We start from the raw sequence: 18,659 nt of genomic DNA on the forward strand, positions 1-18,659 counted from the left end.
GTGTGGAAATAAGGGCACATTTTTAACAGTGAGGGTAATTAGCCATTGGAACAACTTGCCAGGGGTTGTGGTGGATTCTCTATCACTGGCAATTTTTAAATCAAGATTGGTGTTTTTGTAAAAGACCTGCTCTAGCTCAGACAGGAATTATTTCGAGGAAGTTGTGGGCCTTGCAGAGGACAGACTAGATGATAACAGTGGTCCCTTGTAATCTATGCATATACAGTATGTTCTGGAAAGCTAGGAAAAACTGAAAACATGTTGATGTTCAGTTTTCATCTTTTTTATCAAAAAACTCAGAAAGTTTAAAAATTGTTTATGAAAGTTACTTACCATTTTTCAAACAACTTTATTTGTCCTTTATTCCAAAATCCAGACAGTTTATTTTTAAGGTGATAAATGTGCAGTAGTTTGATTAAATCATCTCAGTCATTTTTGTTTATGCTGCAGCATTTGCCACATACTAGTTTTTCTTCAGATTAACTTCATAGAATCATAGACTTTAAGGTCATAAGGGACCATTATGATCATCTAGTCTGACCTCCTACACAACACAGGCCACAGAATCTCACCCACCCACTCCTGCATCAAACCTGTGTCTGAGCCATCAGAGTCCTCAAATCATGCTTTGAAGACTTCAAGGTGCAGAGAATCCTCCAGCAAGTGACCCATGCCCCATGCTGCAGAGGAAGGCAAAAAAAAACAAAAAACAACCCAGGGCTTCTGCCAATCTGCTCTGGAGGAAAATTCCTTCCCGACCCCAAATATGGTGATCAGCTAAACCCTGAGCATGTGGGCAAGACTCACCAGCCAGCACCCAGGAAAGAATTCTCTATAGTAACTCAGATCCCACCCCATCTAACATCCCATCACAAGCAATTGGGCATATTTACCGCTTGTAGTCAAAGACAAATTAATTGCCAAAACTAGGTTATCCCATTATACCATCCCCTCCATAAACTTATCAAGCTTAGTCTTGAAGCCAGATATGTCCTTTGCCCCTACTACTCCCCTTGGAAGGCTGTTCCAGAACTTCACTCCTCTGATTTTTAGAAACCTTCATCTAATTTCAAGTCTAAATGTCCTGATAGCCAGTTTATATCCATTTGTTCTTGTGTCCACATTGGTACTGAGCTTAAATAATTCCTCTCCCTCTCTGGTATTTTTTTCTCTGAAATATTTATAAAGAGCAAGCATATCCCCCCTCAGCCTTCTTTTGGTTAGGCTAAACAAGCCAAGCTGTTTGAGTCTCCTTTCATATGACAGGTTTTCCATTCCTCGGATCATCCTAGTAGCCCATCTCTGAACCTGTTCCAGTTTGAATTCATCCTTCTTAAACATGGGAGACCAGAACTGCACACAGTATTCCAGATGAGGTCTCACCAGTGCCTTGTATAACGGTACTAACACTTCCTTATCTCTACTGGAAATACCTCACCTGATGCATCTCAAGACCGCATTAGCTTTTTTCACAGCCATATCACATTGGCGGCTCATAGTCATCCTGTGATCAACCAGTACCCCGAGGTCCTTCTCCTTCTCTGTTACTTCCAACTGATGCCTTCCCAGCTTATAACAATAGTTCTTGTTATTAATCTCTAAATGCATGACCTTGCACTTTTCACTATTAAATTTCATCCTATTACTATTACTCCAGTTTACAAGGTCATCCAGATCTTCCTGTATGATATCCTGGTCCTTCTCTGTATTGGCAATACCTCCCAGCTTTGTGTCATCCGCAAACTGTATTAGCACAGTCCCACTTTTTGTACCAAGGTCAGTAATAAAAAGACTAAATAAGATGGGTTCCAAAACCAATCCCTGAGGAACTCCATTAGTAACCTTCCTCCAGCCTGACAGTTCACCTTTCAGTACGACCTATTGAAGTCTCCCCTTTAACCAGTTCCAGCACCTTTCAATTTTCATATTAATCCCCATCTTTTCCAATTTACCCAATAATTCCCCATTTGGCACCATATCAAATTCCTTACTGAAATCGAGGTAAATTAGATCCACTGCATTTCTTTTATCTAAAAAATCTGTTACCTTCTCAAAGAAGGAGATAAGGTTGGTTTGGCATAATCTACTTTTTGTAAAACCATGTTGTATTTTGTCCCAATTACCATTGACCTCAATGTCCTTGACTACTTTTTCCTTCAATTTTTTTTCTAAGATCTTGCATACTACAGATGTCAAACTGACAGGCCTGTAGTTACCCAGATCAAGTTTTTTTCCTTTTCTTAACGATAGGAACTATGTTAGCAATTCTCCAGTCATACGGTACAACCCTTGAGTTTAGAGATTCATTAAAAATTCTTGCTAATGTGCTTGCAATTTCATGGGCCAGTTCCTTTAATATTCTTGGATGAAGATTATCTGAGCCCCCTGATTTCGTCCCATTAAGCTGTTTGAGTTTGGCTTCTACCTCGGATGTGGTAATATCTACCTCCATATCCTCATTCTACCTCATTCCCATTTGTCATCCTACCATTATCCCTAAGCTCCTCACTAGCCTCATTAAAGACTGAGGCTAAGTATTTGTTTAGCTATTGGGCCATGCCTAGATTATCCTTAACCTCCACTCCATCCTCAGTGTTTAGTGGTCTCAATTCTTCTTTCCTTGTTTTCTTCTTATTTATATGGCTATAGAACCTTTTACTATTGGTTTTAATTCCCTTTGCAAGGTCCAACTCTACATGGGTTTTGGCATTTCTAACTTTATCCCTACATGTTCTGACCTCAGTAAGGTAGCTTTCCTTGCTGATCACTCCCATCTTCCATTCTTTGTAGGCTTTCTGCTTTTTCTTAATCACCTCTTTGAGAGGCTTGCTCATCCAGCTTGGTCTACAACTCCTGCCTATGATTTTTCCCCCTTTCTTGGGATGCAGGCTTCTGATAGTTTCTGCAAGTTTGACTTGAAGTAATTGCAAGCTTCCTCCACCTTTAGATCCCCAAGTTCTTCAGTCCAATCCACTTCCCTAACTAATTTCCTTAATTCTTTAAAGTTAGCCCTTTTGAAATTAAAAAACCCTAGTCTCAGATCTATTTTTGTTTATCCTTCCATTTAGTTTGAACTGAATTAGCTCATGATCACTTGAACCAAGGTTGTCCCCTACAACCATTTCTTCTATAGGCTCCTCACTACTTACCAAAACCAAACCTAATATGGCATCCCCTCTTGTTGGTTCTTCAACTACGTGGTGAAGGAATCCATCAGCTATCACATCTAGGAAAATCTGAGCCCTATTATTACTACTAGCACTTGTCCTCCAGTCTATATCTGGGAAGTTAAAGTCTCCCATGATCACACAATTCCCATTAGTATTTACTTCATTAAAAATATTAAAGAGGTCTCTATCCATATCGAAATCAGATCTGTCTGTAGCACATCCCAAGCACTATCTCAGGGGAGGCTCTAGTAACGTTCTTCACCAATGTGATTTTTGCCAACAAATATGGCACAATGTAATTAATGTTGCATGAGTTGCTTTTAAGATAGAATGTGTTGTACAGCATCATTTTGCAGGAGAACTCACCCACTGAAGAGCAACAGAGAAAACTTTCCATATCAAAACCCTTCAAGCTCGACAGTTATGTGATTCAGCATTTTGCTGGTTGAGCTATGCGCGAGGACGCACTCCCAGGGCTTGAGTCTTTTATAGGGCAGGGATGTTTTTCTTGGGAACTTTCTGAGGTCTCCACAAGGAGATCTCACTTTCTAACATGCATAGGATGGGAGCTCTGCAAACCTTGGGAAACCCACTTTCCCTCTGCTCTGCAAACCAGCCCTCACCAATGCCTACTGCTGCCTCTTCCTCATTGCATCTCCACTGTCCCATGCCATTTTCTACTTGTCTGCAATAAGCACATAAATGTTAGATGCAGCATTGCCAACTGTTGTGATTTTATCACAAGTCTCATGATATTGGGGGGTTTTCTTAATGCTGCTTCTCCTGGAGTCATGTGATTATCTGAGACTCTCAATTTTCTGTTGTTTTTTTTTAAATATCCTTCAGTTCCTCATGATTTCAGAGAAAACTTGAAAATTTGTACCCTCAAAGCTCACAAACCAGCAGGCAAATAAATTACCCTTCAGATTTATTAGTTGTTGTTGTTATTATTTATTAATTTATTATTTATTTTCTGTCTCATGCTTTTTAGGACATGATCATGATTTTGGGGGTTGCCTTATGATTTTTGAATGCTTGAAAAGCATGATATAAGACCAGTGTATTATAGTTATGCATTTATTAACATTCAGATGTACGAAAAATATTTAAACTATGGACTAAGCATTGATGTTTCTATCTGCTTCGACTGGAAGCTCTCTGGGGCAGGAATCATCCTTTTGTTTTACCTTTGTACAACACCTAACTCAATGGGATCCTGCTCCATGACTGGGGTTCCCCGACATTACAGTAATACAAATGATAATGGTAATTAGTATTATTATTAATCAATGTAATTCTATGGCCTCTGTTGCTATATGATATGACATGGTGTAATCAGCATAAGCCACAAAACAACATGAGGCCTGATTTTGATTTCACTCACAGCAGTTTTGCATTGGTGTAACCCTCTTCGCTTAACTAGACTGTAATCTGGGCAAGGGGCCATCTTTTTGTTCTGCCTTTGTACAGTACCTCACATAATGTGGTCCTGCTCCATGGCTGGGCCTTCTAGGGCTACCATCATCATCAACATCATTATCCAGTGGAGTTGCTCCTATTTTATACTGGCTTGAGAGCACAATTGGGTCTCTTGTCCTTATTTTATAGAAACTAGAGCTCTGGTGTCATATCCCACCCAGAAGGAACTTCACTGATCTCCGCTCTTTGAAGAGTGGAATAATAAAGTAGCTAATTTCCTCCATAGCTCACAAGCAGCCAAATAAAGCAGGCATGAGTCAGGCGTGTGTAATCATCTCTAGCAAGTAAAATTAACTTCTCACACTCTGACCTGTATGTTATATTTATAAAAATTGCATTCATTTGTAACTGAGCAATTGCTACCTTTAAAATAGGGTATTGAGTGTTCTTAAAGCTATTCCCTGCAATAACATGACGTTTCCTTTTACATCAGACTCTCCTCTACAATGCAGCAGTGATGGGCTAGAAGAAGTAGTATTGAACAGCTCCTTTTCTAGGAAATGTACTCAGGTTTTCTCCTAACACAAGAGCAAGTTTTATAATAGCTGCCAACACTCATGATCTAGCAGCGACCATCACTGGGAACAGCAGCAGTGAAACAAAAGCTATATTTTCAGGACCACTAAAATCCAGATAGGATATTTGCATAATACTTTTGAAAGATTCCATAGCCATTCTGAACACAGTCAATTCTGGGGTTTCTCCAGCTATTATAACTATGAACTGTAAAATCGTTTTCTAGTATAATTTAGTTGCCTTACAGCTATATCTGTGCATGCACTTCACAAATGAAAAAATGCAATTAATTTCAGTGGAGCATCATGAACACCAAAGGTCTTTTTAAAGGAATCTGTGCTTTATTAAACAATGGAATTATTAGAAACCTTTCCTCCTAGTACTTATAGTACCGTGCAGCCCTTGATTATCCCTTTGTTAATTGTCCCGAATACCTTTTAAGATAGCTTTTCTATCCAGCCAGTGATTATGTGCTAACTTTTATGTTCGTTAATAGAGCTAGGACAATGGGTTCAAATGCGATAAGAAACTGTCTGAACCTTCACAACAAAATGCACATGGGACTGATCCAAAGATCATGGGAGTCAGAAGGAAATGAATCTGTTTGGATTGAAAGGAAGGGAGGCAAAGGTTGGGAATGGAAGAAAGACAGGTTTCAAAAGCCTCTCCGTCAACACACAAAAAGAATGAGAGACAAAGAAGGAAAAGGAAGACCTCAAATGATGTATTCAGCTAGTGGACCTGATTCTCCATTGTCCCACAACTTCTGCAGGCCTCAAGGCCAGTGCAGAGCTAATGCAAAGGGAATATAAAATGGTACCATTGTGATCTGGTGCTGTTTTACGTGTACTTTGCACTGGTGAAAATGACCATGCAAAGGGCAGGGTGGTGAAGACTCAGGCCCAAGGGTGGTGAAGACTCAGATGAACAGAAATGTTGGAGGACTAAATTAGGGGCTCTCATCCAGTGCAAATCATCAAATCCGCTGAGTGCCTCCCCGGTGTTTGTTTGTTTGTTTTTTCTTCTTCTTGCAGTTGTAACATTTCCTCTGACAAGGTTCTCCTGGGATGGCAAGCCAGCCGTTAGGAAACACACTGGGCCTGACTGAAGTCAGCACTACTTCCCCAGGTTTGGGTTCATGTACGATATGTCTCACTAAAGAATCACCAACCTTTCCCTGTGGCAGCGCCCTACCCTCCAGCAGTGGGAACAGCCTGCCTGCCTTGCAGAGACCGAGATGCATTCAGAAAGCATGCACCTCACTCCACCCCCACCTAGAGCATAGCCTGTGTGCTTTTGCTCTGCTACTGGGTAGGGGGGAGAGGGTAGAATCCCATGAGAGATCATGCAGTGGCATTTAGCCATGTACAATGCAGGACTCCGCAACAAAGGGGTGGGGACAGATCAAGGACTGGCTGGATGCAGATCCTCTTCCCTGGAGATGGAGTGCTTCTTGGCTACAGTGCCTAGTGGGGCCTGCCTTCCATGCCACTCCCTGGGGAACCACCCCGTGGCCAAGCCTCGCTCCTTAGGGTGGAGGCTGGAATGAGGATTTGGAACAAACTGCTTCAACTTCTCAACATCCTGCTCTAGCAAATAGGGCTCAGATAGTGGAGGTTCTAGTCTTGGCTTGGCCACTGACCTACTAGCCTGCCTTGGGCAACTCACTGGAATGTGTGTAACCCTCCCACACCCTATTTTCAATATAAGCTCTTTGGGTCAGGATCTGTCTCTTACAATGTGTTTCTATGGCATTTAGAACCAAAGGCCACTGACCTGGGCTGGGGCCTCTAGGTTCCACTGCAATAGAAGTCATAATTCATTTACAAGCATATTACAAGCAGACATTTGCAGTGTGACCTAGTGGCTAGAGTCTGGGACCAGACTGGAACTCAGGAAACCTAGGTTCCATTTTTGGCTCAGGCACTAGGCAGCTGGGTGGTTCTGGGCAATTCACTTCACCTCCCTCTGGCTCAGTTTCCCCATCTGTAAAATGGGGATAATGATACCTCCTTTGTAAAGTGCTTTGAGATCTACTCATGGAAAGGGCGACCTATGAGCTAGGTATTATTATTGTTAATTTATTCAAAATTGAATTCTGCTCTAACCACTAGGTAGGGAGGGGAAAACCCTACTCTGGGTAGCTAGTTGAACTTTGCAAAATACCCTGCAGGTGAACACACTCAAGTTCTATTATGCCAGAATCATTGGACTCTCATCTTCCTACTCATAGACATGTCAATACTGTAATTGATAGCTTCATGTCAAAGGCGAGATTCGCATGCATTACTTTCTGCTTGCTCTTCCCTTTTATTTCTCTTGTTCTGATGTGGGTTTGGACACAGAATACCTGGGAGCAGCCTCTGAAGCTATTGATTTCTTTAGCGGAGATCAGATTTTCTGCTAGGGAGAGGGCTGGTAACCTTGGAGCATGCAAAAGTTGGTAAAGTGGGTAATTTCGAGAATTATAGAAACCATTAAAGAGGAGTCCTGCTTTAAATTATAATAATTTCCAAAGTTCGGAAGCCTCTTTTAAATGTCAGGTTTTTACTTATTCATCTCCTACTTTAGTGAGAAGACTCTTTAGACCTGAAAAAAAATGAAATCCAAATTTTGAGGGCCTGATTCAAATTAATCCCTTTGACATCAGTGGGCTTTTCAGCAAGCTGTTCATGAGAGCTATCATCCTGGCTAGGAACAGTGGGTCATCTTCCTCCCTGATGTAAGTCTATGAAATTAAGAGGAGTTACAACCTGGATGGATATGGCCCAGTATATTTTTATTGGGACAGATTCTCAGCTGTGTAAAGCTGAGGATTCAACCATTATATTGAGGATAATTTATGGGTAATTGCAAGTTATGTCTGTGTGCTAGCATTGCAATATTATAGGGGGCCTCAGATGCCATATTAGTCTAGTGGTTAATCAGCAGAACCCATGATGGAAATGTGGTTGTATGATCACCTCCTATATGTGCATTACTATAGCATTAAAACGTACCAGGGTATGATTTATTGGTACATGTTTGAGGTACTTTCTGAAATATGAGGACTGTGGTACTTCCCAAAGTACCTGAGCCATGTACTAATGGACTATAAATAAGCCCCGGAATATATTAATACTGTAATCATAATATGACTTTCTAAGTTAAATCATTCTTTTTTAAAACTATCTTTTAAAAACCATTTCTCCTTTTTAATATGCTTCCAGAATTTAAAAAAAAAATGAGTTGAAAAGAGAGGCAGCAAACATCTTTTGTTCATAGTCTTTGGTATTGTAAACAAATATTTGCATTTCTAACCACACCAGTCTTAGTGCTGATTTTTAATCCCTGTTACATTTTCTCCTTTATTTCCTGCTCTCTCTTGTCTCCTTCTCCTCTTTTTATTTTCCTGCAAGGACCCTAGGGAATTTGCTGTCAAACTCATAAGAAGGCAAAGTGCCTGCTGGGGCAATCTGTGAAGGGAACACATAGTTAGAGGCAGGCCTGGCCCAAAAGAGCAATGATGGGTGAATAACTGATTTTCAATTCTCTGTCTGTTCTTCCTCCCCCAACCCCCCAAAAAAAAGTTTGCAAACCATTCCCCCCCCCCCCGAAGATTTAATACATTGAAAAGTTGAAAAACAGTTCATTTCAGGTCACACAAAATGATTTGGTCCACCCAAAGCTAAAAATTTTATTTCAATTTTAGGCATTTTTAATATTAAAAAGAAATAAAAGTAAGATAATTTCTAAATAAAATATTATTTCAGCGTGAAACATTGAAATGCTTCATTTAAAAAATGCCAAAACAGAATGTATCAGCTTTCCTGGAATTTGATCCCAAACCAAAACAAATTTTGTCTGAAAAATTTCTCCCAGCTCTACTCATAGACTCACAGACTTTAAGGTCAGAAGGGACTATTATGATCTTCTAGTCTGACCTCCTGCATAACGCAGGCCACAGAATCTCACCCACCCACTCTTGTAACAAATCCCTGACCTACTGAAGAGTTTACAGATTAAATAGACAAAATAAGAGAAGAACAGGATTATTATCCCTATTTTACAGATGGGGAAATGAGAGACAGAGAGGTTAGATGACTTGTCCAATGTCACACAGTAAACCTGTGTCAGAGCAGGGAACAAAACACAGATCTCCTGAATCCTCTTAATCACAAGACCTTCCTTCTGAGCCTGCAATGTGAACTTAACCTTGGTAGTGTCCTTTCTGTAGGACGCTATGAAGTGATGCTGCATAGCAGGGCTGATGCGGTTTGCGCAGAAATGAGCATAGTAAAGTCAGGAATGGATTGAAAGCTTTTTAAATGTTAACAGATTTCTTTCTCTTTCCATTTTACCTTATCCCACCCCAATGCCTTAACTATTCTCCTGCATTATCTGTCCTTTGCTTTCAGCATTTTCCTTGCAAAGAAAGACTATTTGAAGTGCCAAGATGACACTGGGAAGGTAGAAAATAATGACTGCCCCATAGTATTCAGGTATTCTCAGCCTCCAGGTGCAAAGGGATTCTGTAACTGTAAAGGAAAGTGAAATTTCCTAAAGCATTATTAATAGTTGTGCACTACTTCCACCACACTTTTCAAATATGGATTTGATTGATTCGAAGTTCTCCAGGATGACAACAACCCTTTGTTTAGAGCATCTGTGGAAACTGCTACCGAATATATTACCTAAATATAGCTACTACTGTGATATCAATCTAGTATACCTCTGGGACTAAATACTGTAATGCTGTCAATCGGCACAGCTCTGCAGAAGTCAATACATCTGTGATGATTTGCACTAGCAGAGAATTTGGACTTCTATTCTTGATATTTTTGTATGCTGTCTGCAAATGAAATTAATTCAAAACCACAAAGTCTGTCATTCAGATTATTTTATATGTCAAAGCCAATCGGAGCACACAATTATTGGTAGTAAATTACTAATTGTGGTCAAACAATACCCATGTAGGTGATAATGGGCCTGACCTAAAACTATAGTTCTGAACATCTGTGAATTCTGTGAAAGTCTGGATCCAGATCTCACTTTAGGATATTTAGGCTCCTAACTTCCATGGATTTCCATACCTGTGTGTGTCTGGGCCTTAGTGTATAACTTCCACAGCAATCCATGGGTAAGGTGTCAAATTCCATGATAGAAGCTTTAATCACTGGCAATTACTGAAGATATTTTGTTACATGTAACCACTTATCTCCCATAAGCATGCGACTGTGGTGAATAATACAGTGTTTGGAAGTGATTATCATCATACTCATTCATGGCTCATGCTCACATGGGGTCATAGCTGGAGAGTGTGTAGGGAGGATTTGGACAGTGCAACATCTTTTTTAATACTCTGAGCACAAAGAAGAACAAATCAGCTAAAGCTAAGTCAAAGTTAAAAAAAATGATGAATTAGAATGGCTCTTTCTTCACACTGATTTTCCATCAATTCCTGCTGATCGCACGGCATGTGCCCTAGGCAAGGGCTGTATATGAAAGCAGTAATGAAGAGATACTTGTTGCATGCTTCATTTTAACAAATAAATGGCATTCCCAGTAGTTATTGTGACGGGGCGCCTGCCCATTTCCCGGAACCCAATAGGACTGGCCCTGGGAGGGATAAAACCAGCCTAGGGAGGCTAAGCAGCAGGCAGCCAAAGGAGTGGCTGCAATGGAAACAGCCAATCAGGGCGGCAGCTGCAGACAGTTAGGGCGGTGGCTGGACTAGCCAATCAGGGCCCAGCCGGCCCATATAAAAGGGAGCTGCAGATCAGAGCAAGTTAGTCTGCTGCATGGAGCCCTAGGGAGAAGGCTGCAATGGAAACAGCCAATCAGGGCGGCAGCTGCAGACAGTTAGGGCGGTGGCTGGACTAGCCAATCAGGGCCCAGCCGGCCCATATAAAAGGGAGCTGCAGATCAGAGCAAGTTAGTCTGCTGCATGGAGCCCTAGGGAGAAGGTTGTTTTTTTAGGGGACTCCTGGTGGGCTGCCAGGAATTACAGGCTGGAGGCCCTGGGAATAGGGCAAAGGAGCTGGAGCCAGGGGCAGGAGCCGAAGGAAGTAAGACTCTGGGGAAGGAGACAGTGAGCTGGAAGGAAGAGGCAGCAGGAAGCTGCTGGGCTGCCCCCAACCCGCTACCTGCTGAAGGGGTGGCCTGGTTGTGGACTGCCAAGCTCCTGTGAGGAATGACTGGGGTCTAGTTGGAGGAGTCCCCCAGAAAGGGGGGGTACCAGATAGTGAGACAGCCAGGGGGCTGTGCCACGAAGCAGACACTGAGAGGAAGGAGTCGCAATGGGCCTGGAGGCAAAGATGGGAGAGCCACCACCACCACCTGGGGATGCACGTGCTAGGACCAAGCTAATTACCCAAACGCCCAGCAGAAGGCGCCAGTGTGGTGAGTGACCCCATGACAGTTATTTATCTATTTTCTAGGCTGCATCCTCCACTGGTGTAAGCTGACATAACTCTGCTTGTGCAGATTTATGCTAACTAAGGCTCTGGCTGTCTAATATTAATGAACAGCGTGATGTATTGTGATTTGTACACAATTTTCAAGCCACTACTTTAAATCGTAAAGGGTTTCCTGATCCTCCTTGCAGGCTAGGGAGTTCTGGGGAAAGTGTGTGGGGTTTGATCAGAGTCAGTCTGCAAAAAGCCAGCCTAAAGCAAGGTTGGGTGAGTTTTGCCTTTCTCTCAAAGGGAGCAGCCTGCTTCATGTCTCTCTGGTTTTGGTTCATGTGTGTTAAGGTCCTGGATTCTAAGAAATAAAGTCTTTACATTTCCACCTTTCAGTGAGAATTTCTTTTAATTTTCCAACATCTCTGTTTGTACACCTTGAATATAACAGACAATTCAAATGGTGGAGTTTCAGAATTTCAATAGTCATTGAAAATTAGTACATAGAGGAGGTGCATAGTTCAACAATGTTGGTTTTCCACAAACTTAAAAAACTAATTAAAATTCAACTATAATAATGACTAGGAACCATTTATTTGTTCAAATTCTATAACTCAAATTGTTGTTGACATTCTTTTTAACCTTAGCCACTGAAAATAATCCTTCAGCACTAGAAAGTACATAATTGTGTTGCATCCGTCAGTGGACTTATTATCTTTCCTCACCCTATAAATGTGAATGATGCTATGAAAAAGGGACAGGTAGCATTTGTGATCTCCTCTCTGTCTAAAGTACTTCTATAATAACACCCCACCTCTTTCCATCCATAGATCTCAAAGCACTTTACAAAGGTGTTTGGTATCATTTCCCCCATTTTACAGAAGGGGAAAATGAGGCATAGGGAAGGTGAAGTAACATGCACAAGGTCACTCAGTGCTAGATCTGGGAATTGAACCAAGATCTCTAGAGTCTTAGTCTAACATGCTATCCGCTAGGCAACACCTTACTGTAATAAGGGATCTTCTAACACTCTTCAGTGTGTTTCTTCTCAAAGCACCCCTGTGAAGCAGGGAAGCACTGTTAGCAGGGCCAGCTCCAGCTATTTTGCTGCCCCAGGTGGCGAAGCTAAAAAAAAATAAAAATAAAAAAAAAGCCACTATTGGTGGCACTTCGGTGGCAGTTCTACTATGCCACTTCATTGCTTGGTGGCAATTCAGCGGCGGGTCCAGAGGGAGTGAGGGACCCACTGCCAAATTGCCACTGAAGGCCTGGACATGCTGCCCCTTTCCATTGGCTGCCTCAAGCACCTGCTTCCTTTGCTGGTGTCTGCAGCCGGCCCTGACTATTGGCCCCATTGTACAGATGCATCCCTGAGGCACAGAGACTAAGGGTGGGATGCTCAAAAGGAGCTAGACTTCTAACTTCTTCTGAGCATTCCACCTCAGGTGAATTGCCTCATGTCATTGAGGAAGTCTGGGATACTGTACCTTTAAGAGGCTCCTGTTATGTAACACAGAGGCAGAGGGGGAAACTGAGACATTGAATGAAGCAGACCTCTGTCCAGTGCCTTGTGCTATGATGGACACATGAACACCCCAGGATACAGCAGAGAGCTAAACCCAGTTTACCCACCTACAAGCCTGCTGGACCATCTTCCTTCCTGGAGGTGACACCTGATATACGAGACCATTGTGGTTTCTCATAATGACAGGTGAGTTTGCAAAACACTTTCCACTGTAACCTCGCTGTGATGTGGTGTATGAAGCCCATACTGATGAGGATAGGGTTAAGAGGAATCAGAGAGCCCAATTAGCCCTTTCTGTGGCACCTGGAAGGGAGGCAGGTAATCAAGGATTAGTCCCAGCTGAGGAGAACCAAACTGGGTGGCTCCCTATAAAGGAAGGACTGAAGAGTCACCAGGGAGGAGTGGAAGAGGACAGCTGTTGTAGAGATTAGCTGTGGAGTGCAGCAGGGGTTCCAGAGGGCTGTCAGAAAGTCTAAGAGAGATCCTGAGAAAAACTCCTCAGCAAAAAACTGGGAAAAGCTGCACAGAGAGATGAAAGTCTAGGAAGAGAATTTGAGAGCACAGAATCATGGCAGATGCCTACGAGAAAACCAAGGTAGGAAACAGCCCAGGCAGCCAGTGAGGGTTCATCAGAAACAGACGCTAGCTGCTCATGAGAAGGGCCTGAATTTTATGCTTTTGTTTGTAAAATATTTATCTCTCAGGCTGCAACTTTCTACACATAGGCCCCTATCCAGGAAAGCACCATCTGCTTAACTTTGAGCACATGCCTAAATACCCTAAACTCAACATATTAGCTGTTGAGTTATGCAAGGATATACAGTACATTTTCCAATTGTGTAATTTAAAAATCCTTCCTTCTCCCAAAGAATATGGGAGAACAACTCAAGAATGGCTAAATCGTCAGTCATACAATGGAAGCATGCAAAGGGTTGGGTAATGTGGTTGGAGTAATGAGGCAGGAAAATGATCTTTGTCTGGATCTAAGGGTAGGTAACAAGATGGCACTTTTCATGGCCGGAAAGCAGAAGGTTTTCTTCTGACTACATCAAATAAGAACTGCTTTTAAAATTAAAGGCATTTCTTTTTTAAATAGGCCAAGACTGGTCTTTACTGTGTTTTTGACCTTGGCATATTTAACCAGCATGAATTGGAGTAAAAGCAGAATTATCACCCTTCCCAGAATAATTTAAAGGGAATAAAAGGGGAGAAGAAATTAAAATTGTCACAGCATATTTCAAAATGTTTTTATTCAACTAGGTACAGTGGGGAACAAGGTGGTGTGGTGTTCCAACCTTATGATTCCATTTCAAGTTCCATTGAACAAAGAAAGGAACAAAAGGTAATTAATGGAGCATGCAGAGGACATTCTGATTTGTAAGATGTCTCAGCATCGTCTCCAGGCTGATCAATATTGTAATCCATAACTTCACTGGTTGCTTTATGAAGTCTTTTTTTTTAAGACAGTGAGTCACAAAAATTGTATTTAATCCTTCTATAGGACATGTCATCCTTACCTCTGCAGGATAAAGAGACACTTTGACTCCTAAATGTCCCAAATCATCCTGAAGGGAAAAATGCCTTTTCTCCTTCTATTCTGCATAGTTTCTCTGAAGTATGGAGAAATCATTGGCTGACTGACCCACAAAACAAATCTTTCTGCCTTCTAGCCTCATCAATGCTCCGGGCTCTCCCAGGTATAAAAGCATGATGAGTCTGACTCCAGATCTATTAATAACCTGTCCTCTTTAAGCAATGAGCACAATGGTCATAGGGCTAGTCTACACTAAGATACGGGGGGGATATCTCAGTGGTTTGAGCACTGGCCTGCTAAGCCCTGGGTTGTGAGTTCAACCCCTGAGGGGGCCATTTAGGGATCTGCTGCAAAAATCTGTCTGGAGATCAGTCCTGTTTTGAGCAGGTGGTTGGACTAGATGACCTCCTGAGGTCCTTTCCAACCCTGATATTCTATGATACTCAGATGCAGCTGTAGCACATCTAGTGAAGAGAGCTCTCCTGTTGGCATAAAAAATCCAGCTCCATGAGAGGTGGTAGCTACCTTGGTGGGAGAAGCTCTCCCATTGGCATAGCACCATCCACACCAGCACTTAGGTCAGTAACTTACATCGCTCCAGGGAGTGGCTTATTCACACCCCTAAATGTCATAAGTGGTAGCATGTATAAGCCCATAGTTGCTTGGAAATACACACTAGAACCTCAGGTTCAATAGGTATCTCTAAATATAGACCCCAGCCCTGAGTCCATCACTCTTCTTTAAAAGCTTCAGAGCTGGTCTGTGAGACCTTCTGACTAAATGTTTTTGGGCAGAAAATGCTGACTAATGAAAACTGAAACTTTTCACGGCAAAGGGTTGTTTTTGATTAAATTCTTGTTGGGAAGTTTCTTCTCAGGCTCCAGTTTCTGGTCAAACCACCTAAAAATTGCTCATTTCTTAAAACACTCACCTGCAATGCAAAAGACCCAGGTTTTGGTCCCAGCTCTGCCTGATTCATCCAGTTGGAGGTTGAACTCTCTTTCTGCGGAGGGTGGGGCATGTTATGAAAAACTTTGGGAAGTCTTTGTCCTGTCCCAGTGTGGAACAGGAAACTACTTGAACTATCAAACTTTCATGGGATGGGGAAACCATTTTCTTCCAAGCCCTATCTAGAGTAAGGGTCCAACAGTTAGTGGCTCAGTTCTTTCCCTGGGACGCATCAGTGGAACGTCCACCAACTTCAGCCAAAAGAGCTAAAGTTTGAAAAAAGGGGCTTATAAAGGGGAGTGTTTAGCACCTCAGGCTACAGACATCAACCCTTATGCTTAGGGATGGCACTGAGAAACCTCAACTTGTCAGAAATGTTTCCTCATTTCTTCCCAACTTTGGCAGGTCTCCCACAAAATTGCACTGCTCTGAGATACGAGGGAGCCAACATTCACTCCTGGACAAATGGTAGTGTTGAGGTGCATACCTCCTGCCTAATCGGGGCTCAAAACAGGAGCTTTTTTGTTGAATGAGGGGAGGCAGCATGGTCATGTGGATGAAGTGCTGTCTTGACTGGAAGTCAAGAGGCTTCCATTCCTGGCTATGCTGCTGATCTCTGTGCCTTTGTTTCCCTTTGCCCAGTTTGATCATAGGCTCATTGAGGCAGCAATAATCTATGTGTTTTGTTTTGTTTTTCTTTTCAGCACTTATCCCCAGTAAGGCTCTGCTCTTGGGTGAGGCTGCAGACATTAAGGGTATGTCTACGCTACCCACCGGATTGGCGAGCAGTGATCGATCCAGCACGGGTCAATTTATCACGTCTAGTCTAGATGTGATAAATCAATCCCCAAGCATTCTCTTGTCGACTCCTATACTCGACTGCTGCGAGAGGTGCAGGCAGAGTCGATGGAGGAGCGGCAGCAGTCGACTCACCGTGGTGTCTTTACCACAGTAAGTCGATCTAAGTATGTTGACTTCAGCTATGTTATTCACATAGCTGAAGTTCCATAGCTCAGATCGATCTCCTCTCCCATGCCTCCCCCCCCCCCCCGCAGTGTAGACCAGGCCTAACACAAGTAATTAGTGCCTGTAAACATTTAGAAAGTCAGTACTCCTCCCTTTCCAGTGTAGGACCAGACCATGAGCAGTAATGCCCTCATCTTATGACAGGGGTATAAAATTTTAGAATCTTGATCTGGGTCATGTCTCTGAGGTCAGAAAATAAAATGTCCAGTGTTTAGTCTGGCTTCCTGTGTTTCAGACCCTTACTTCTGGATATACAGCACTTGCTTCTAACTCTGGGAAATTCCAAGCTTCCAGATATAAAACATTGTGTGGGGAAAGGTATTTTGGGTAATTTTTAGATATTTCTAAAAAGTAGTCTAACCTTCCCTCTCCTTTCAAGACCTCTGCAGGTGCACTCTTGTAACAAAGGGATGCTGGCCTTACATAAAAAGGCAGAGGGCTACTGGAACCAGACCAATTCTGAAAGCTCTTTGAAGCATTTATGTCGTGTATGTGTGTGTGGATACATTATAGGATGACATGGTGTCCTATAAAGGTCCTGTTGATACTGTTATGTAATGGCTTCTGTATACACCAGATACAGATAAAATGTTTTCTTTTATCATTTGTAGCTACAGGGTAAGATAATGCTGGTGCTAGAACTCCAAAACAATATCCAAGAATTCAGGACCAGACCTTCCTCTCATCTACCTGGTGTAATTTCATTGGGTGAAATTCTGGGCCGCACTGAAGTCAAGAGGATGTTTTGCCATTGACTTCAGGGACTTCACCCAGTGAATTCAGTGGTTTTACAGCCCTGACTACAGAGCTGGGTGGTGAGATGTCCTTGTGGGAAGTGGGGATGTTATCAACTAGAGATAAAAAGAAAAGGGGAGGGCAATCAAATAAGTCTGACCACCACTGATTTATTCCTTTGGAATTTAATGGAAACTATTTACTGTTCAACTGGAACATATGGTTACATTGCTCTGGTCTGTCAAAATCCAGACTTAGTTGACTGTCTATTCTATATTTTACTGATTTAGAAATGTTGATTTATCACTTATGCGAAGGATGAATTCATTTGGTTTCTGTACTGAGCTATAGCTGTTGGTTCTTGATCCTCTTATTTCCTTGGATGAATATTTCTCCCCATTCTCTTCAAAGTTGGCAAGAAAGGAAGTCTAAGATACTTAATAGGCCCCATTCCCGTGGTCTCTGAGCACCGAACACCCCTAAGAGTTAGACAAATAGCACTTTCCTCATTTTAAAGACCAAACATCTTGGTGATGGTTTCCACAGATGTTTGTGGCAGAACAAAGAATGGCAAGTGGGTCACTGATGTGACAGGCTAAGACTCTAACCACTGGACCATCCTTCCTCTCTTACAGAATTCTATTTTTTATAAGCCCCATGTAGGAAAATGCGGCCTTCTGCATACATACTTCAGGTTTTCCGTAACTTCAACCATCATAATTTAAATTACCCATTTTTAACTTACTGGAATCACCACACAAGACTCCCTTCTACAGCCCAAACTAAGATGATCCCACCCTAGCCACTGTATCTTCTGAGACCTTGAAGAGCAGCAGTTCTGTCCTCTGACTGTTTCACAGGCATGTAGACCCGTCTCAGCCAGAGCCAGAATGGCCCTGGAAAGGAGGCTTGCAGTAGTGCCCTATTGACAACAAAAGTAATGTAAGCAGTTCTCAGGGAAGCAATATTCCACTGGTCCATCGACAACTTGCACCAGCTGAGGATTCTCTGTTCTTTGTGTCTCTGCTTAGATGACAAGACAGGGTGGGTGGTGTTCGCCTACCAAGAGCTGGACTGAGATTATTCACGTATCCTCCACAGTCTCTGCTTTGCATGGACATTCCCTGAAGAAGCTGTAGGCAAACTGAAGAGGCCACTTGTGAAATGAATGTCAATACGTTCCCATCCCTAGACTAGAAGAGGAGTAAAAACTAATCTGCTCCTGTCTGTTTCTCTTTCAGGTACCTCCATCATCCACCCTCCTTGATGTAAAACATAAATTTCACAAAGCATGTAAGTACTTTGTACATCCATCTGGAAGCATGCTGTGGGGGGGGGGGGGA

At 42.3% G+C, this 18,659-nt stretch overlaps 1 protein-coding gene across 3 annotated transcripts in view; it reads left to right on the forward strand.

Moving 5' to 3' along the window:
- The window catches only part of TECRL (trans-2,3-enoyl-CoA reductase like), a 117,792-nt gene that overhangs the window by 6,471 nt on the left and 92,662 nt on the right, over positions 1 to 18,659 (forward strand). For all 3 annotated transcript variants that reach the window (XM_030563724.1, XM_030563725.1, XM_030563726.1), the window contains exon 2: positions 18,558 to 18,609. In XM_030563724.1, the coding sequence (XP_030419584.1) occupies positions 18,558 to 18,609 (52 nt within the window). The remainder of the gene's footprint in view (positions 1 to 18,557; positions 18,610 to 18,659) is intronic.

Source organism: Gopherus evgoodei, chromosome 5 (genome assembly GCF_007399415.2).
Source record: "Gopherus evgoodei ecotype Sinaloan lineage chromosome 5, rGopEvg1_v1.p, whole genome shotgun sequence".
NCBI classification, from domain to species: domain Eukaryota; kingdom Metazoa; phylum Chordata; order Testudines; family Testudinidae; genus Gopherus; species Gopherus evgoodei.